General features: G+C 34.8%; 1 protein-coding gene across 4 annotated transcripts in view; it reads left to right on the forward strand.

Moving 5' to 3' along the window:
- LOC140604881 (A disintegrin and metallopeptidase domain 3-like) overlaps positions 1 to 22,355 on the forward strand; it is a 101,971-nt gene that overhangs the window by 25,714 nt on the left and 53,902 nt on the right. For all 4 annotated transcript variants that reach the window (XM_072776550.1, XM_072776549.1, XM_072776547.1 and 1 more), the window contains 6 exons: positions 134 to 196; positions 7,239 to 7,310; positions 7,546 to 7,712; positions 8,830 to 8,911; positions 10,820 to 10,956; positions 21,884 to 22,073. In XM_072776550.1, coding sequence (XP_072632651.1) covers positions 134 to 196; positions 7,239 to 7,310; positions 7,546 to 7,712; positions 8,830 to 8,911; positions 10,820 to 10,956; positions 21,884 to 22,073 — 711 coding nt within the window. The remainder of the gene's footprint in view (positions 1 to 133; positions 197 to 7,238; positions 7,311 to 7,545; positions 7,713 to 8,829; positions 8,912 to 10,819; positions 10,957 to 21,883; positions 22,074 to 22,355) is intronic.

Consider the following 22,355-nt stretch of genomic DNA (forward strand, 5'->3'; position numbering starts at 1 on the left):
TGTATCTATACCTCTCTTTGTGTATGTATGTATGTAATTATGTGCATATATATGTAGGTAATGTTCATGATAATTACAAACAATATAAGAATTTTAAAAATGTTTTATTTAATGCATGTTCTCTGTTTCACAGAAAAATTCAGATGTGCTATTGAAAAGAGTTTTGAAAATACAAGTCGTTATGGATAAAGCCTTGGTAGGTACTATTGATAAATTGCATCATATCTTTGTCCTGTGTTTAAGTTCAAAGGGAATATGAAAAAGAAACTTGCCTTGTTTGCAATACAGATATTTCATTCTGTTCACAATATGTATCTTAGGATAGCAGGATATAAAAAAAACGTTGTTAATTGCTTTTACATTGATATACAGGGACCAATATTTATGGTATTGATTTCCAAATCAGTATAGAATTCTAGCAATGATGTATATGTATGTATGCAAGGGTTCTACTACAGTATAACTATTGGATTACAACTAGCTATAGATATTTCTGAATCCACTCTGTAATGTGGTGAATTCTTTTCCTTGAATTGATTTCCGTTTTAAAACAAGCTATTTTGTTTATTAGACCCTTATCGTTAAATATTCTCTTTTATGAGATTAGTTTATGCTGGCTGTATAATTGCTTGAGTTCTCTAGTGGAAGTTCTGTATTCCGAAAATGAGATTTATTCATAGGAATATCCATTTAGTTATGGAATTCTTGTTTATGTAATCACTTTGAGCAAAGTCATATGAGTAGCAAGTTAAAAAATCAGATTTGTCCATTATCACTGATATTTTTGCATAAAGTATCTTAACAAGTGTCACAATGTCATGATTTTGGTCATAAACGGAAATAATTTTTAAAAAGGAAATATTTGGATCTTTAAATAATTTAAAAAATCAATAACAGTAAAGAATAGACAAAAAATAATAAAGAAAAAACACAGTTTTTTTTAAAGATTTTATTTATTTATTTGAGAGAGAGAGTGAGAGAGAACACCAGTGGGGTGAGAGGTAGAGGGAGAAGCCAACTTCTCACTGAGCAGGGAGCCTGATGCAGGGCTCAATCCCAAGACTCTAGGATCATGACCTGAGCTGAAGTCAGAAACTTAATCAAATGAGCCCCCAGGCGACCCCACACATAATTTTATTACCAGGAGATAAATCATATGTATACATGTCCTGTTTTAATTGTACACATGCATATATATTAATATACTCTTGTTTTATAAGATTTTTTTAAATTTTATTTATTCCTGAGAGATACAGAGAGAGAGAGAGGCAGAGACACAGGCAGAGGGAGAAGCAGGTTCCATGCAGGAAACCCAATATGGGACTCCATCCCATAACTCCAGGATCATGCCCTGAGCCAAAGGCAGATGCTCAACTGCTAAGCCACCCAGGCGTCCCATTTTTGTTTTAGATATACTATTTTGTAAGTTTTTTAAAATAATATTTTCCCACATATTAATGAAATATATTAACTCAATTAAATTTTGAGTTCACATAGTGTCCAACTACTTTATTTAATATAAATTGAAATCTAATTTGCCTACTCCTTTCTAGTCTTTACAGCTTTTGGTCTTTTTTTCCGTCTCAAAGAATATCCCCTTAATATTTCTTGCAGGGCTAGTTTAGTGGTCATGAACTCCTTTAGTTTTTGTGTTTGGGAAACTTTTTATCTCTCCTATTCTGAATGTTGGTCTTGCTGGATAAAGTATTCTTGGCTGTATATTTTTCCCATTTGGCACATTGGATATAGCCTGCCATTCACTTCTGGCCTGTCAAGTATCTGTGGACAGATCTGCTGTGAACTTGATCTGTTTTCCCTTGTAGATTAAGGACTTTTTCCCTTCCTGCTTTTTTCTCCACCCCCTCACTTTCAATCTGCAGGTTTCTTTAGGTCTATCATGAGTATCCTGTAGGCAATATATCAACGAGTCTTGGTTTTTTTAATCCATTCTGACACTCCAAGTCTTGTGATTCAAGCATTTATTCTATTTACATTAAGAGTGATTATTGATGGATGTGAATTTAACGCTATTGTATTATTACCTGTTAAGTCATTGTGTCTGGAGATTTTGTCTGTTCCTTTCTAGTCTTAGTCACTTTTGGTCTTTTCTTCCCACTCAAAAGTCTCCTTCAATATTTCTTGTAGGGCTGGTTTCATGGTCATGAACTCCTTTAGTTTTTGGTTGTCTGGGAAATTCTTTGTCTCTCCTATTCTGAATGATAGCCTTGCTTGATAAAGTATTTTTGCTGCACATTCTCCCCATTCATCATGTTGAACATATCATGTCACTGTCTTCTGGTTTGCCAAGTTTCTGTGGAGACCTCTGCTGCTATCTTTACTGGTCTTCTCTTGTAAGTTGGGGATTTCTTTGCTGCCTTTAGGATTTTTTCCCCCTATGTCTGTATTTTACAAATTTTACTGTAATATGTCTTGATGTTTGCCTGCTTTTGTTGATTTTGATGGAGTTCTTTGTATCTCATGGATTTGGATATCTATTTATTTCCCGAGATTAGGGAAGTTTTCAGCTGTGTCCTTAAATAAACCTTCTGTTTCCCCTCTCTTCTTTGGGTACTTGCATGATATCAGTTATTATATTATTGAAGTCACTGAGTTCCCCAAGTCTTACATTCATGATCCAATATTTTTCTTTTCCTCTTCTTTTCAGCTTTATTATTTTCCATTATTCTAGCTTCATTATTTTTCATTATTCTATTCACTTATTCATTCTTCTGTTTCTTCCATCCTTGTGGTCATTACATCCAGTCAGTTTTGCATTTATGTTACAGCATTTTTTTATTTTGGCCTGACTAGTGTTTAGTTCTTTTATCTCTGTGGAAGGTACTGCCTGATGTCTTCTATGCTTTTCTCAAGCCCAGCTTGTATCCTTGTGATTTGCTTTAAATTCTGGGCCAAGCATTTTACTTATCTCTGTTTTGATTAGATCCCTGGCCATGACCTTTTCTTCTTTTTTTGGGGGATGAATTCCTCCATCTTGGTATTTTGTCTAGGTCTCTGTCTTCTTCTCTGTGTTAGGAAAGCCTGTTATGTTTCTTGCTCCTGGGAGTAATGGCTTTGCTAAGAAGAGGTCATATACTCTTCCTGGCCTGATGCTTCAGGAAGTTTCTCCTTGTCTGCAGTGGGGGAGTTTGAACCTTGTCCAGAGTGTGGTGAATTTTAACTAGCTGTGCTCTGGTATGCCTGTTAAAAGAAGCCTGATGCTATTTCCACTTGAGCTGAAGCTTTGCAGCACTATGGTCAGTAGACTTGGTGCATAAGGAGGTTTTTGCTGGTCTTCTGGGGTAGGGACCTGCTGCTCTCAGGCACACTTGCCCTAGTTAAGAAGCACTTGCAGAACATAAGCAGGAGTGGTTTGTAATCAGCTTAAGCCTCTATTGTTGATGGAACGGTGCTGTTCACTGAAGTCAGTCTGTGCTGATGAGTATGGGAGAAAAGTGGACCAGCCCTACCCCTTGTCCCTAAAGAGGTGAGTTCATGTCCACTGCTGTCCAGGAAGCCCTCATAGAAGAGCAAACAGTCTCCTCTTGTGTGTCAGAGGCATCCCTCAGATCCCTGCCTTCTCCCTGTCTGTGTCTGGGTAGTCTGCCTGCCAGGCCATGCAGTGCACCTATGTTCTATTTCAGACACACTGGATGAGTTTCAAAACTCCAAACTTTAAGAACCCATTGTGGTAAAGACCCATGCTGATCTTCGGGGTGAGGGTCTTGCCAGGCTGAGGCTTGTACCACTTTGTCCAAAGGGGCAGTTGCACCAATGCACAGGAGTTTGGAGTTTAGAGTAACACACAGCAAAAAGCCCAACCAAGTCCAGGTTAGCCACCCTCAGCAGATGTCTCTGTCCCCCATGCATAAAGGGTGATGAGGAGCACAATGGTGCCCACCAGCTCTTTTGTCTCTGACAGGGAAAGTCACCTCTCCTAGATGCGTTCCAAGAAAGGGGAACGTCTCTCCCAGTGCATCCCTGGGGATCTTCAGATTGCATCATTAGCTCCTGGCATCTACCCTCCTTCTCCACAGGAGCACGGCAGCACCCACTGGACTCCATACAAATTACAGCATGGAACTAATAAAACACCAGTCTTTGAGCTCTGCTGGTTGTAAACACTTAAGATAATCAGCCTCTCTTGTTTCCCAGTCAATGATTTTGGGGGAGAGTTTTTCTTATGTGATCCCCTGTGCACTTCTCTCTTTCCCTCTCCCCTTCCCTCTCTCCTCTCTCCCTTCTCTCCATGGTCAGAGCTCCCTTTCCTCTGTAGCACTTGTGGTTCTTTTCTCCCTCAAATCATGTCTCCATACCTCCTACCCTCCATGATGTGACTTCTTCTCTCCCTCCAAGTTCTGCAGTTTGTTCTGTCAGTCCTCAGATTGATTTCTTGGGTGTTTGGAATGATCTAACATTTTAACTAGCTTTGTTCCAGAGATGAGGCAAACATAGGATCCTCCTACTATTCCACCATCTTAACTGAACCCCAGGAGCATTTAGATTTTGATTTTTGTTGTTACATGGGAGTAATAGTATTTGGCCTAAAATCAAGATCACAGGTGGTGGAATTATGTTTAGCCACAGCTTCTCCCATCAGGTTGCTAACATTGAATCTAGATGGCCTATTTTCCTCTCTCCACTTAGCTGGGTACCTTCTTACCATTCCAGTAACAACAGAAGGCATTTTCAATGCAAATGACATCCTGCGAAACAAAACAAAGAAACCCAACTACTAAAAACTTGGAGGAGTTCCTTAAAATATGCTTAGTATTTCTTCTTTTATGTTGGGTTTATCTATCTTAAATTTTAAAGTATAGTTCTGTAAACAATATTGGTAGGTCTTTTTTTTTCTCTATTCAGTCAGATAATCTCTGCCTCTTCATTAGAAATTCAGTTGAATTATGTCTATCAAAATTACTGATAAATATGGATGTAGGTTAAGTGCTATTGTCCTATTAGTGTTCTATTTGTCCCATCAATGATTTACTTCTTTGTTCCTCCTTTGTTACCCTTGGATTAGTGGATTATTTTCAGCACTTGCTTTTATTTCCCATACTGTTTTTTTTTTTTCCTGCTGTACCTCTTTATCCCCATATCTTACACCAGTGGTTTCTCTAGTGTTCCAATGAAATGTTCCTAACTTTTTACAATCTAGAATTAATGTTATACCACTTCACATACAATGTAAGAACCTTACAACAGTAAAATTCCATAAAACCTCTTTGTGATATTAGTGTAATATATTTTTACTTCTTCATATGTTATAAACCACAAAATGAATTAGTTTAAATAAAATATTGATTTGTTTAAAGATATTAAGGAAAGGAAAAAAGCACTTCATTTTTTCCACATTTTAACATTTCCAAGACTCTTCATTCCTTTTGTTGGTCTGTATTTCTGATTTTTTTGTTTAGCCTGTTGATGAGGTCTCTTCAGCGTTTGTTCATATGCAGTTGTCTTTATTTTATCTTCATTTTTAAGACATCTTACTTGGAAATATTTTCAAACTTTCATAAAAGTTGTAAAAATAGTGCTCGCTTCGGCAGCACATACACTAAGAAAGCTGTAAAAATAAGAATAATGAAACAACACCTATATTCTCTTTTCTTAGACTTATTGTTTTACAATGTATCCCATTATCACTTGTGCTCTCTCTGTTTGAAAGTAAGTTATAAATTGCATCATGGAGCTTTTAGAGTTATCCATGTAAGTAAAAATAACATGATTAAAATACTTTTTATCAAATAACACTATACATATTACTATAACTAAATTGCATTGTGATTGGACAATGTGATCTAAGTGACACTTATGTTTTATATTCAAATAACTGTTTTATGGCCTAATATAAGTCAATTTATGTAAAACCTCTATGTATATTTGAAAAAAAAGTCTCATTGTTTTATATGTTTTTATACATATCATATCTAAGTTTTGCTTTAATTTGAAAATTCTTGTATTAATTTGCCTGTTTGATCTATTAATGATTAAGAAAACTATGTAAAAATCTCTCACTATGATAATTTCTAATTTTGTTAAATTTTGTTTTATACATTTTGTTGCTACGCTATTATAGTCAAGTTTAGAATTCTTCCATTTTTCTTAATAATTGAATATTAATGCACTGTGATAATTATCATGTACACTTTTTGCTTTTAAGCTTTTTAAATATTAATGTAATTATTGCATTGATTAATATAATTATCGTATAATATATGCTTTTTGTCTATTATTTTCCTGGTGTATATTTTCATGCTTTGACTCTTAATATCTCTATGTACTCATAATTTAGAGGTTTTTATTTTAATTTGCATGTAGTGGATTTTTTCAATAGTTTCTCTCATTTACCTAATATTTGGTCTGTTGATAATTTGTGACTATTGAAATATATGGGTTTATTTCCATAGTCATATTTTTGTATTCTTTTGTCTTGCTTTTCATATGTTCAGTTTTGCAAAGGATCACTTTCACTCATATCACTCATGCTGCATTGTGTAACTATGCAATATAGTTTATTGGGATAGGCTACATACAGAGAAATAAAGTATAAATAGTTTCTAAGGACCTGGGAGGATAACATCTCTTTTGTCCAAATCAGAGAAGTCTATCCATTATATTTAATTTTCTATTAGTAGTTTTTGGCAGACTTGCTGAAAATTAGATTATTGAAGATACCAAGATGCCACTTTTTATATTTTCTGCTAACACTTAGAAATGTGTACATACACATAATTAGAAATATTTAGAGAAAATATTATGACTTCTGTTCCTTTGAATGAAGACATATTCTTGAAATTATTCACTGTTATGGTCCTCAGAGGTCTGTATTTAGAAAGTACGCTGTTTATCCAGGATTTATAGTCATGTTTTAGTGGGATGAAGACAAATGATGGCAGCATACTATAGTGGGGAAAAAAAAGACTTAGTAGTGTAGTTAGTTGGAGACTTGAGTCCTGGTTCTTACCCTTGTAATTACGGAATCTTGGAACCTTAACTTTTGACTCTTAATTTCTCTATGTGTGAAGAGGAAGTCAATCACAACCTTTTCATCTTAAGATTATTGATTAATATATGAAGTCTCTAGGTTTATGCCTAAAACTTACTAAGTACTTGATAAATCTTAATTCTATTTTTTCCTTTCACCTGAGCCCTGCATTATTTTAATATTTTATATCCATTTAATATGTAATAGTTTATTACTTGTCACTAGCAATTAAGAAACAAAATTTGCCTTTCAGTTTGATTATATGGGCTCTGAAGTAGCAATTGCAGCTGAGAAAGTTGTTCATATCTTTGGTCTAATCAACACTGTAAGTATTTGTGTTTCATTTAAGTAAGAAACATTCCTATTAATGCAGTAATATTGGTTGTGTAAATACCATTTCCAGTTTTTTAAAAACTAGTCCTATCAACTAGTTTCATCCCTCAATGAATGAATTTCATCTCCAAAAAAGAGTAAATTGAATATATTAACATTATGTATAGAAATGTAATGTTATATTTATGATTACCTAAAACTATATATTATGTACCTTCTGTTTTCAGATGTTTTCCCAGCTAAATATGACTATTATGCTAACTTCTTTGGAGCTCTGGTCAGATCAAAATAAGATTTCACTTAGCGGAGATGCTAATGAAGTACTACAAAGATTTGTGTCATGGAAAGAACAATTTTTGTTTCAAAGGTCCCATGATATGGCATACTTATTAATGCAAGTATCTTATTTGTATTGACATAGGGTTTGTTAAATTATTTCATATGATAGCTGTCAAGGTTATATACAAAGTGTGTTTTATGTAATGATAAGACACTTCAAAAAAAGATTATATGCATAGTGTTTTGATGAAATGCAAAATATAAAATTCTGACAATAGCGTAGAATGCTAAGTCATAATAGGCAAGTATTCTCAGAGTAGGCTGTTACCTATGGAAATATAGTAAACTTGAAAATTCTGAAAGCCTTGAGATAAACAGCGCCTCAATGGTTTTAAAGGTTTTCTTAGTAAATAATTAAAACCATCATTTGAACTTTAAACACAATGTAAATTAGTTAACAGAATGCAATAATTGCATATAATGCTAGTTAAAATATAATACATCAAATTAGTAGTGTGGTTACTGTCTGGTATATCTATACTGACCTAAGATGTAGCTATTAACTACTTGCACTATTTTTTTTAAGAGTCTCTATATAGGTTTCTCTTAATAGTTTGATTATTGAGATGGAAATAATAAAAACAATTCTGAATAATATGCAAGATATTCCTAAATAAATTGGTGATTCCTGTGGAATTTAAGGTATAATATGCAAGATATTCCTAAATATATTGGTGATTCCTGTGGAATTTAAGGTCAGGTTTGGGAACTCAAGAGCTACAAAAACTAAAGACTGAAATGTATGAGGACACTTTCTACGTGCTATCTCTTTTATTCTTAATGGATCTAGTGCATACTCTGTCTCTTTGTCTCCCTGTGCTCCAATCCAACATTTTTTACATGCGTTAGGGGTTCACTATGTGCAAATCATGGCAGTAAGCTATCCTGACTTGTACATATTAGAATTATATCCATCCAGCGGTGGTTAATTTTTTGGAAGGATTAGGCACTGCTGGGTTTTGGACGTGTATCATATAATGTTAAAATAGACTTTAGAACTTAACTTTTGTAGGAACTATGGGAGATTACCCAAATACAAAACTATTGAAAGCATTAGATGTAATATGCAATATTTGTATTTAAAAAAAAAGGTTTATTGAGAAATCCAATTCTTAAAAGTCATTCAGTTAGTAATTTAAAATGCATTTATTGAGAAAAAAAATATTATTTAGTTATAGGGACCTTTTGAATTATGTGGGAGCAACATATCATGGAATGGCCTGCAATCCAAAGTTTGCTGCAGGAATTGCTCTGGTATGTATTTTATTCCCATTTACTCAGTTTATATCATGTTTTGAAATATCCACTTCAAGGAACAAAATATGTATAGTATATCTGCCATAATGTTTTGACAAATTTTTATAAGAGTATACTTTTTTTAAATTTTGAAACTCAAATGTTATAATTTTAATAAAAGTTTTTTACTATTGTGGTAAAATGCAAGTAATATAAAATTTACCATTTTTACTAGTTTTAAGTGTACAATTCAGTAGTGCTAAGTATGTTCACATTGTTGTGAAACAGACCTCCAGACCTCTTCATCTTCCGTAAATGAATATTTGTACTTTTTTACCAACTTGTCTCATTTTCCATACAATCTGGCCCCTGGAATCCACATTCTACTTGTTGTTTCTGTGTGTGACAGTTTTAAGTTCCACATATGAGAGAGATCATATAGTATTTTTCTTTTGGTGTCCAGCTTATTTCACTTAGCATAATTTTATCCAGGTTCATCCATCTTGTTGCAAATGGCAGGATTGCATTCTTTTTATGGCTGAATAATATATATATATATATATGACACTTTTTATCCATTTATCTGTCAGTGGACACTTAGGTTATTTCCATACCTTGGCTATTGTAATATTGCAATGAACATGAGAATGCAGATAGCTCTTCAAGATACTGATTTCAATTATTTTGGATATATACCAGAAGTAGGTATTGGCTGGATCATGTAGTAGCTCTATTCTTAATACTATGAGGAACCAAGATACTTATTTCCAGAGTGGTTGCATCATTTTATAATCCTACCAACAGTTTACATTTTACATTCATCACATCTTTACCAACACATTACTTTCTGTTATTGTTATTGTTATTGTTATTGTTATTGTTATTGTTATTTAGTAGCAGCCATTCTAAGTGGTATGAGGTGATATTTCACTGTGGTTTTGACTTGCACTTCTGTAATTACTGGTACTGAACATCTTTTCATATTCTTTTTGCTTTTTGTATACTATCTCTGGAAAAAAATATCTATTCAAGTCCTTAGTCTTTTTTTTTTATATATATAATTTAGTAATTGTCCTCTTTGGTGTTTCCCAAATGAGTTGAATACTTATATCCACACAACAACCTGCACATACGTGTTTATAGCAGCTTTATTCATAATTGCTAAAAATTGGAAGCAACCAAGATGTCATTTAATATATGAATGGATAAACTAGAGTAAATTGATATAAAGGAAAACTATCCAATGATTTAAAAAAAAATGAGCCATCAAGCCATGAAAAGCCATGGAAAAAACTAAGTGCATAGTGGTTAGTGAGAAAAGCCAATCTGAAATGCTACATACTGTTGAGTCCAACTATATGATCTTCTGAAAAGGGAAAACTGTGGAGATAGTAAAAAGATTATAAGTTGCCAAGGTCTGTGTCTACTGCCATCATTACTTCCCAAGAGTTTTTTGAAGGCAAATGCTAATTGCAAATTGTTATAGTATTCTGGCTTTTAAAAAAATCAATTTGACTTTCTCCCAAAACTATTTCTGAAGTCAAAACTGATCGCAAATTCAACCCTTAAGAATCTATGCATTTTTTCTAAGTGTTCATTAAAAAATAATATAGTTACTGAAACAGTGCATATTCTCAAAAACTTTTAAAGCTTATTGGAATTTAATATATAATAAAAGCATTAATCTTATTTTGTTCTATGTCAGTGCCATTTGGATTAAAAATATAATAACTCAAAAAGAAAAAAAATTACCTATTTTTTTCTTGCTCTCCATATTCCTAAGAAAATAATGAGCTCTGACATAGTAGTTTCTTAAATTTGTATTTACATTTAAGTCATATGGCCAAAAAGAAAAGATCAAAGAGGTGAAGAAATAACTTAGGCAACAATTCTGTTTTGCTTTGTTTTGTTTTTTTTTGCATTTAGTATCCACAGATGATAACTTTAGATGCATTTTCAGTTGTTATGGCACAGTTGCTTGGAATTAATCTAGGATTAACATATGATGACATCTACAATTGTTATTGTCCAGGATCTACATGCATAATGAATTCTGAAGCAATGTAAGATTTTATTTTTATCAAATCTATATCTTCTCTTGGGAAATGTTTGTAGCAGTAACTGATGTTTCATCTCTTGCAATACAACTTGAGTAAGAATATTTTTATTAAAAACATAATGTGCTTGTTTAAACTTATTTAATTTTTTATTTAAATTCAATTTAGTTAACATATATAGTATTATTAGTTTCAGGGGTAGAATTTAGTGATTCATCAGTTGCATATAACACCTATAGTCATTACATCAAGTGCCCTCCTTAATGCCCATCACCCAGTTACCCCATCCCCCCACCTACTTCCCCTCCAGCAATCCTCAGTTTATTCCTAGAGTTAAGAGTCTCTCATGGTTTGCCCCCCCCCTCTGTTTTTATCTTATTTAAAGAGGAGTATTTGATATTGCATAAAATGTACTTAATATTTCTATATTAAATGTTACAGAGAAAGTGAATGTTGATGATAACTTTCTGGGCATTTACTAGAGTCTTGAGATGAAATTCATTCATTCTAAAAATATATAATAAGCACTTACTGTGTTGTAGTGATTGTGATAGTCTTATAAATGGCTAACAAGATAGATTTGTCATAAATATCCTATCAGTGTCTGAAAATTAAAAAGTAAACCTACTTTTTAAACAAAGTATAAATAGCTTATGATAGGTGCCAAGAAGGAAATAAATAGGGAATACATGGCGGGGAGAAACTTTCTGATAAAGGAAAGTTTTCTGAGGAAACAATAATGAAGGATATGAATTTGGTCATAAGAGCATGTTGAAAACTTTTCAGGCTGGCAAATTAAGTGATACTTGAAGAGCAAGAAGCCTGAAAAGCTGGACAGACTAGAATAAGGAGATTGAGAGAAGGATAAAAAAGAAAAAAAAATAGCTGAGACTATAAGGAAGAAAGTTTTAGACATAGGGAAAAGAAAGTAAAATACAGTGAAGCTAAAACATAAGAAGTCAGGGGAAGAAAGCCAGATGATTCAAGGATGTATATGGAAGAGCTTGATTGTGCAATCATGATGCAAGAACTAGAGTTTTATGATAAATGGTAACCAAACACATTTTAAATTAATTTATCAGTATGAATAGTAAAAATTATCTTAAAAGGAATGTAATATATATCAGAAGGAATAACAACATAGTAAAATTTTAGAGATAATTCTCATAATAATTTATGGCAGTTTATTAGGATTGAGAGAAAAAAGATGTGAAGAATTATTTGTAGGCTTTTAGCTATCACACTTATTAACAGATATTGAAAAAGAAAAATATTTTAGGAAAGCAGAGAAATGAGAAGTCTTGAGGGGCAGTTTATGTTAAGGATGAGGATTCTGAGTCATCCATTAGAGTTAGATGCATAGTTATATATAGGTCCTGATCTCAGAGAGTAAGGAATTTAAAATGTGCCATCACTTTATTGATGGAAGTTAAAACCATGAGGATCATTTACAAAGAAGTTAAAAGAGTGATAAGGGTACCTTAAGATTAGCTTTGTATACTTCTCATATTTACAGGCTGAATAATTGAGGAAAAACAGGTGAATTGCAGTGAGCAGGAACAGAAAGGAAGAAAATATTAGAAACAAGAACCAAGGGCAGCCCAGGTGGCTCAGCGGTTTAGTGCCGCCTTCAGCCCAGGGCCGGATCCTGGAGACCGGGGATCAAGTCCCATGTCCGGCTCCCTGCATGGAGCCTGCTTGTCCCTCAGCCTGTGTCTCTGCCTCTCTCTCTCCCTCTCTGTGTGTCTGTCATGAATAAGTAAATTTAAAAAGTCTTTAAAAAAGAAACAAGAACCAAGATAGGATGGAATTTTACCTAGGGAGGGATGTGTTTCAAGAATAAGGGAAAGGATGGAAATCAAGTGGTAAAAGTGTCAGCATGGTATTTTAGCCTCCCCCTATTCTCTCATAAAACACAGTGAAACTAGAAAAACAAACAGCAAAAGCATATTCCACAAGTTTACCAAACTGAAATGCACCATAAATACTACCAGGTGGGACCAATCCACTAACAAGAACTAAGAAGCATGAAGTAAGTAGCTGTGTACCAGGAAATAAAATAGGATGACAATAGGAACTCTAAAAGTCTTACTGACCTGGGGACTCAAATCATTGGCTAGCCATACCCTAACGAGTTGTCTCTCCTGAGACTGAAGTATCAGTAAGCTCATGCCATTGCAGGAGCCAGAATTGGTGGGGATATGGCAAATTGTAGGTAAGAGCAAAGGGGCTGTGATTTTTTAAGATGTGAGCATGGCCTTGATCTCTCCTCTTGAAAAAAATCTAGTAACAATAATACATGTATCACCCAAATCATGTTTTAAAAATACTATTCCTCACTAAAATAACTGGGGCACTTTGAAGGAATGATTGAAAATAAAAGAAAAATAAAAGAAAATAAAAAGAAGCTTGGAACATATTGCATGAGAAAATTTCTTTTGCATGAGAAAAAAGAATTATGGAGATTCATCAAAGAGACACAAAAGCCAACTCCCAATAGTCAAATCTGTGGGAATCTGAATTTTATAAGTAATAATGATACTAATGGATTATAGCCTATTTATTAACATGACCAAAAAACATGATTCCATATTCATATAAATATATGGATAAATTAAAATTGAAAACATAATTAGGAATGGGATATTAACACAAAACCAAAGTATTTCTCTTCAGATAATTACTAACTAATAAGAAAAAAGTAATTTTAGAGTGAAAACTAGCAGATAAACCTTAGCTAATCAAAACGACTTTCATCAGTACTGTAACAAATTGAAATCCTATGCCATTTGTTAGAATGCAGTGAAACAGACTCAGCAACACTCCTGTGATGATGTTGCCAAGATGCATAGCCTCAGTTTAATTATGAGGAAATATTTTATAGTCCTAACTGAGGGACATTCTACCGAATAATAAGTCTGTAATCACAGAACTTCTCATAATCATGTAATTCAACAAAAAACAATGTAAGTAAACTAAGGAGACATGAGAATTAAATGCAAGGGTTGAGGAGAAGCTAAAATGGCATCGTTGTAAGGAGGCCCTTGGCTTGTCTGGTACCTAGAACACAACTAGATAACAACTTATTCTGACATCCAAGAAATCAATCTGACGACTGACAGAATAAACTGCACAACTATAGGAAGAGAAGAGGCCATATCAAGGATGGTAGGAGGCATGGAGACATGGATTGGGGCAGAAATGGATTCCAGGTGCTGCAGAGGGGAGAGAGCCTTGGTAGCAGATAATGGGTAGTGGGGATATACAGAGAAACAAACAGAACATTTCCCCAAATCCATTGGCTGAAAAAAACCAGAGGGGCAAATTTTCAAGAGGTTTTGCAACCAGCAGGGTTCAAAGTCTGGAATTTTAGAGGATGGCCATCATAGCTGTGATAGAGCCCTGAGGGTGCTGCCACTCCTAGGGAAAAGGCGGGCAAGCATCCTGGGGATAGACAGCGAGTGATCTGAGGATCAACTAAAGGTGTATGGGAGAGAGACTGCTCACTCTTCTTGGAGCATATCTGTGAGAGGTAGTGGTCACAGGATGACAATTTGGTGGCAAGAGAACTGGCGGGCACCATTTCCTCCCCCTACCCAGTAGGCACAGTAGACACCTGCTGAGAGCAGCTAACCTAGATGGACACTGTCTCCTTAGCCTGCTTGCTCCAAATCCCAGATCCCTGTCCTTCTCAGTCAAACCTGCATCTGTCCCAACACTGTCAGAACCTTGTCCAAAAGACCAGCACAAGGCCCCTGCCATAGCATATCCCTAAAGTTTGGAATTTTCACAGTCAGCAGGCTTCACTGGGACAGAATCCAAAGTGCACTGCACTGCTCCAGACAGGGAAGCAACAGAAACAGTGTGAAACAATCTGAAAAACACCTGGAACTCATGAGGGGAGATTATTTGCTCTTCTGGGAGTGCTTCCCTGAGAGCAGCAAGCATGAAGACCCCTCTATGGGGACAAAGGACCTGGCTGGCCCCATTTCCTTCCCCTGCCCCACAGCATAAACCAGCACTGATACTGGCTGCCTAACCTGCTTACACCAAGTCCCATACCCCTGTGCTCTACTGGTACTGCTTTTCTCAGGCAAGTGTGCTTAAGTCCCAGCCCGGTGGGCCTCTTCCCCAGAAAACCAACAGAAATCCCTGCATGCACCACATCTTTTGAACAGAGTTCTGCAGGCTTTGGTCCTAGTGGAAGTAGCATCTGATCTCATTTAACAAGCAAACCAGAGCACACTTAGTTAAAACTCACCACACGCTAGCCAAGGTCCAAACACTATCCACTGCCAGCAGGGACAGGCTCTACAGATGACTTGCTGGAAAGATAGAAAAGCCAAAACACAGCAGCAGAGTACATGTAGCACACACCAGACATGTTACCTGACACACCAGGCCCTAGACAATATATGACCTCTTGTTCATAAGGCCATTACTCAGGAGCAGGAAACATAACGGACTTCTCTAATAAACAGAAGAAGAAAAGAGACTTAGGCAAAATGTCAAGACAGAGGAATCCATCCCAAAGAAAAAACAAGAAAAGGTCATGGCCAGAGATCTAAGTGAAACATTCAAGGAATATGCCTGATGGAGAATTTAAAGAAACAATTATAAGGATACTCACTGGGCTTGACAAAAGAATGGAAGACTTCAGGGAGGCTCTTACCACAGAGATAAAAGCATTAAAAACTATCAAATGAAAAATGCAATAACCAAGATTCAAACCAGAGTGTACATAATGACCACAAAGATAAAAGAAGAAAAGGAATAAAAATAAGTGATATGGAAGATAGAATAATGGAAAAGAATGAAACTGAACAAAAGAGAAAGAATTATGGATCATGAGATTCGACTTAGGGAAATCAGTGACTCCACCAAATGTAATAACATTCATATCATAGAAGTCCCAGAAAAGAGGAGACAGAAAAGGGGGCAGAAGGTTTATTTGAGGAAATAGCTGAAAATTTCCCTAATGTGGGGAGGGAAACTTCCCTAATCTGGAATCCAAATCCAGGAGGTACAGAGAAGTCCCATTAAAATCAACAAAAACACACCAAAACTAAAACATTCTATAGTTATTTTGCAAAATACAATGATAAAAAAAATCCTGGGGCACCTGGGTGGCTCAGTGGTTGAGTGGCGGCCATTGGCTCAGGGTGGGATCCCAAGGTCCTGGGATAGAGTCCTGCATCGGGCTCCCTGCAGGGAGCCTGCCTCTCCCTCTGCCTATGTTTTTGCCTCTTTCTTGTCTCTCATGAATAATAATAATTTAAAAATCTTAAAAAAAAATCCTAAAGCAGCAAGACAAAAGAAGTCTCTAACTTACACGGGGAAGACCCTGCTGGTTGTTGCAGATCTCTCCACAGGAATATGACAAGGTAGAAGAAATTGGCATGATATATTCAACATTCTGCGTGGGAAAAATCTGCAACCAAGAATATTTTATTCAGTAAGGCTATCATTCAGAATAGAAGGAGAGAGAAAGAATTTCCCAGACAAACAAACCTAAGAGAAATTAGCCCTGTAAGAGATATTAAAGAGGACTCTTTGGTTGGAAGGAAAGACCAAAGTGACAAAAACTAGAAAGGAACAGAGAAAAACTCCAGAAACAATGACAAAACAGTAATAAAATGGCACTAAATACATATCTATCAATCAATAATACTTTGAATGTAAATGGACTAAAACTGCAACCACAAGATATAGAGTGTTAGAATGGATAAAAACAAAACAAAACAAAACAAGACCCATCTATATGCTACCTACAAGATTACAAGAGACTAATTTTAGACCTAAAGACATCTGCAGATTTTGAGGGAATGGCAAACCATTTATCATGCCAATGGACATCAAAAGAAAGCCAGAGTAGCATACTTCTATCAGACAAAAATAGATCTTAAATGGAATCGGTCACAAGAGATGAATAAGGGCAGGCAATGTATTATAAGAAAGGGGTCTATCCAACAAGAAGATCTAACAAAGGTAAATATATATGCCCCTAACATGGGAGCACTCAAATAATTCAAACAATAACAAACATAAAGCAACTCATTAATAATAATTCAGTGATATTAGGGGATTTTAGATAATCTAAACAGAAAATCAACAAGGAAGCAATGTCTTTGAATGATACATTGAACCAGATGGACTTCATAGATATACTCAGAACATTTCATCCTAAAGCAGCTGAATACACGTCCTTTTTGAGTGCACATGGGACAGTCTCCAGAATAGATCACATATTGGGTCACAAATCATGGGTCACAAATCACCCCTCAACAGGTACAAAAAGACTGAGATCATACCATGCATATTTTTTGACCACAACTCTATGAAACTTAAAGCCAACCACAAGGAAAAATTTGGTAAGACACAAATACATGGAGGTTAAACATGCTACTAAAGAATGAAGGATTAACCAGGAAATTAAAGAAGAAATAAGAAAATTCATAGAAACAAATGAAAATGAAAATATGATGGTCCAAAACCTTTGGGATGCAGCAAAATTGGTCATAAGAGGGAAGTATAGCAAGAAGCTAGAAAAATCTCAAGTAAGCAACTTAGTCTTACACATACAGGAACTAGAAAAAGAACAACAAATGAGAAAGCCAGCAGAAAAAGGGAAAATATTAGAGCAGAAAAAAAAATGATACAGAAACTAAAAAGGGGGGCATCTGGGTGGCTCAGTGGTTGAGCGTTTGCCTTTGACTCAGGTTGTGATCCCAGCATCCCAGGATCAAGTCCTGCATCAGGCTTCCCAGAGTGAGCCTGCTTCTCCTTCTGCCTGTGTCTCTGCTTTTCTCTCTGTGTCTCTCAAGAATAAATAAATCTTAAAAAAGAAACTAAAAAGAATAGTAAAACAAACTAATGAAATGAGGAGGTTATTTCCCTGAAAAAAATTAATAAAATTGATAAACCACTAGAGAGACTTATCAAGAAGAAAAGAGAAAGGGCCCAAGTTAAAAAAAAATCACAAATGAGAGAGAAGAAATAACAGATACACAATTATAATAGAATATCATGAAAAAGTATATGCCAACAAATTAGACAATCTGAAAGATATGAATGGATTCCTAGAAACATATAAACTACCAAAACTGAAACTTAAAGAAATAGAAAACTTGAGTGACTGAAAAATAAGCAAAGAAATTAAATCAGTAATAAAAAATCTCCCAACAAACAAAAGTCTAGGGCCAGATGGCTTCAAAGGTGAATTCTACCAAACATTTAAGGAAGGGTTAAGGCCTATTCTCAAACTATTCCAAAAAAATATATAAATGAAAGGAAAACATTCACATTCATTATATGAAGCCAGCATTATCCTGATTCCCAAACCAGACAAAGACTCCATGAAAAAAGAGAACTACAGACCAATATCCTTCATGAACATGGCTGCAAAAATTCTCAACAAGATAATAGCTAATCAGATTCAACAGTACATTAAAAGAATTATTCACCATGACTAAGTGGGATTTATTCCTAGATTGTAGAAGTGGTTCAAGACCCACAAATCAATCAGTGTGATGCACCACACTAATAAAAGAAAGGAGAAGAACCATATGATCCTCTCAATAGATGCAGAAAAAGCACTTGACAAAGTACAAATCCACTCTTGATAAAAAAAAAAAACCCTCAACAAAATAGGGATAGAGGGGACATACCTCAACACCATAAAGGCCCTACATGAAAAACCCACCACTAATAACTTTCTCAATGGGAGAGAACTGAGAGCTTTTCTTCTATGGTCAGGAACAAGGTGAGGATGTCCACTCTCAATACTATTATTTAACATGGTACTGGAAGTCCTAGCCTCAGCAATCAGAGAACCAAAAGAAATAAAAGACATCCAAATCATCAAGGAAGAAGTCTTTCACTATTTGCAAACAGCATGATACTCTATATAGAAAACCCAAGAGTCCACCAAAAAAAAAAAAAAAAAAATTGCCAGAACTGATAAATTAAAATGACAGGATACAAAATCAGTATTCAGAAATCTGTTGCATTTCCATACACCAATAATGAAGCAACAGAAAAAGTCAAGGAATCCATCCTATTTAATATTGCACCAGAAACCATAAGACACCTAGAAATAAACCTGACCAAAGAGGAAAGAGATTTGTACTCTGAAAACTATAAAACACTGATGAAAGAAATTGAAGATGACACAAAGAAATTTAAGAATAGTCCATGCTCATGGACTGGAATAACAAATATTGTTAAAATATTTACATTGCCCAAAACAATCCAACCATTTAACGTAATCCATATGAAAACACCAACGTAATTTTTCACAGAAATAGCACAATCCTGAAATATGTATGGAACCACAAAAGACCCAAATAGCCAAAGCAATCTTGAAAAAGAAAAGCATAGCTGGAGGAATCACAATCCTGGACTTCAAACTGTATTTTAAAGCTGTAGTAATCAAAACAGTATGGTACTGGCACAAAAGCAGATCAATGGAACAGAACAGAAAACCCAGAAATAACCTGCAACTATATGGCCAACTAATGTTTGATAAAGCAGGAAAGAATATCCAAGGGAGAAAAAGAACAGCCTCTTCAACAAATAGTGTGGGAAAACTGACAGCAACATGGAGAAGAATGAAACTGGACCACTTTGGGCACCATACACAAAAATAAATTCAAAATAGATGGAAGATTGAAATGTGAGGCCTGAAATCATCAAAATCCTACAGGAGAGCACAGGTAGCAACTTCTACTAGATATGTCTGAAAAAAGCAACAGAAACAAAAGCAAAAATGAATTATTGAGATTTCATCAAGATAAAAAGCCTCTGCAAATTTGAAGGAAACAAAAAACTAAAAGGCAACCTTCAGAATGGGAGAGGTTTGCTAATGATATCTTATAAAGGGTTAGTATCCAAAATCCTTAAAGAGCTTCAATTCAAGGCAGCCCCGGTGGCACAGCGGTTTAGCGCCGTCTGCAGCCCTGGGTGTGATCCTGGAGACCCGGGATCAAGTCCCACGTCGGGCTCCCTGCATGGAGCCTGTTTCTCTCTCTGCCTCTCTTTCGCTCTTTCTGCCTGTGTCTCTGCCTCTCTTTTGCTCTCTCTGAATAAATAAATAAATCTTTAAAGAAAAAAAAAAGAAAGAGCTTCAATTCAATAATCAAAAACCAAGTAATCCAGTTAAGAAATGAGCAGAAGACGTAGATAGACATTTTTCAAAGACATCCAGATAGTTAATGGACACATGAAAAGAACATCACTGATCATCAGAGAAATAAAAGTCAAAACCAGAATGAGGTATACGGCCTCACATATATCAGAATGGTCAAACTTAACACAGGAAAAAACAACACAGGTGCTTGGCAAGGATGCAGAGAAAGAGGGACAGTCTTACACTGTTGGTGGGAATGCAAACTGCTGCAGCCACTCTGGAAAACAATATGGAGGTTCCTCAAAAGTTAAAAACAGAAGTACCCTACAATCCAGCAGTTGCATACAGGGTATTTACCCAAAGGATAAAAAAAAATACTGATTTTGTGGAAAATGTGTACTTCGAGGTTTATAGCAGCATAATCATCAGTAGCCAGATTATAGAGCCTAAGGTTCCACTGACTGATGAATGGATAAAGAAGATGTAGTATGTGTACATATATACACATGTGATATATATATATATATATATATATATATATATATATATTTACACACACACAATGGAATATTTCTCAGTCATAAAAAAGAATGAAATCTTGCCACTTGCAATGATGTGGATGGATTTAGAGAGCATATGGTACACAAAATAAGTCAGAGAAAGACAAATACCATATGATTTCCCTCACATGTGGAATTTAAGAAATAAAACAATCAACTTAGGGGAGGCAAACCATAAAAGAGACTCTTAACTATAGAAAATAAACTGAGGTTTGCTGGAGGGGAGTTTGGGTGGGGGGGATGGGTTAAATGAGTGAAAGATTTAAGGAGAACACTTGTGATGAGCGCTGAGTGTTTCATGTAAGTGATGAATCAATCACTAAATTCTACACCAGAAAGCAATATTACAGTGCATGTTAACTAACTGGAATTTACATAAAAACTTGGAGAAAAAAATTGAAAAAAGTGCAATATTGACTCTCAACTGGATCTTTTTGCTATAAAGTACAAATATTGTAATGATGGGAAATTTGGATGACATCTGAGGATTAGATAATGTGTAATTATTTCCTGATTTTGAAGAGTCTTTTTAAGAATTAATGTCTGTAGGAATTATATAGCATAATATTTAGAGTTATTGGGATTGTGTTTCCTCATTGTTTGGGGAAAATTTTTTTGGTCTATTTTTGTGTAATTTCTCTAAGTTTTAGATTGTTACAAAATTAAATAAAAATCATTAAACAGTACACATAGAAGCACAGAAATATTTCCAAAGATAACAAAATAAAATGAATCTAGGGCTTATACATTTTATATAATCAATGTTGAGATATTTTAATTGATTAATTTTGTTATCAAAGTACAAATGATTCTGATTTTTCTGTAACACAATCAACCATCATTATTTCTTCAGTTTTCCACATAAATTTTCTAGCATGTGTCATTTTCTTATAACTAGTGCTTATAATAATTATTAAAATTGTGATGTTGATAATCATAATGTAAATAATAATAGGACATATTTAAAGAGAGTTTTTGTGGCAAACATTATTTATGTTTTAATATATTTTAACTCATGTCATCTTAACTTCCTCTACTTCCTAGATGTCTATTATATTGGATTATAATAGAAATAAACATATTGCTTTTACTTAGAACTTATATAAAAGATAAAAATCCTCTCTCTTCCTTCTTGGCTCCTCTGTAAATGCAGCACTACAGAATTTTTGGTACTTTTCAGTAATTCATAGTGTTACTTTGATACTGACTGTATTCCATGTATCTGAGGAATATAATTTATTTTTAGACGTTCCCATGGTGTAAAGTATTTTAGCAGTTGCAGCATGGATGATTTTAAACATATGGTTTCACAGCCTGAAATTCAGTGTCTTCAGAATCAAAAAGTTTCAGAAGTGGTTTACCAAGGAAGAAGTGCAGCAGCTTGTGGCAATGGAATTCTGGAACCACCAGAACAGTGTGATTGTGGCCTTGAAGGGGTTAGTAACAAACATTTATAACTCTTCCAAAGATTCGTTTTATGTAGTTTTATAAATATAGATGTGATACAGGAGGACTTTTTTTGAAATGCAGCACCATTTTATTAAACATCCAAGATATGGAGATGTGGGGTATGTAATAACTGACTCACTCTGAATTTAAAGCACTTGAAGAGTTTAAGTAAGAGGTAAGTGTAGTGTGGATTAAAGAGGTAGATTTTCTTCATGGTGTAACCATTAGTAGTAATACCCATATTTCTGTATGATAAACATTGGTAATGT

Source organism: Canis lupus, chromosome 15, assembly GCF_048164855.1.
Source record: "Canis lupus baileyi chromosome 15, mCanLup2.hap1, whole genome shotgun sequence".
Classification (NCBI taxonomy): Eukaryota; Metazoa; Chordata; class Mammalia; order Carnivora; family Canidae; genus Canis; species Canis lupus.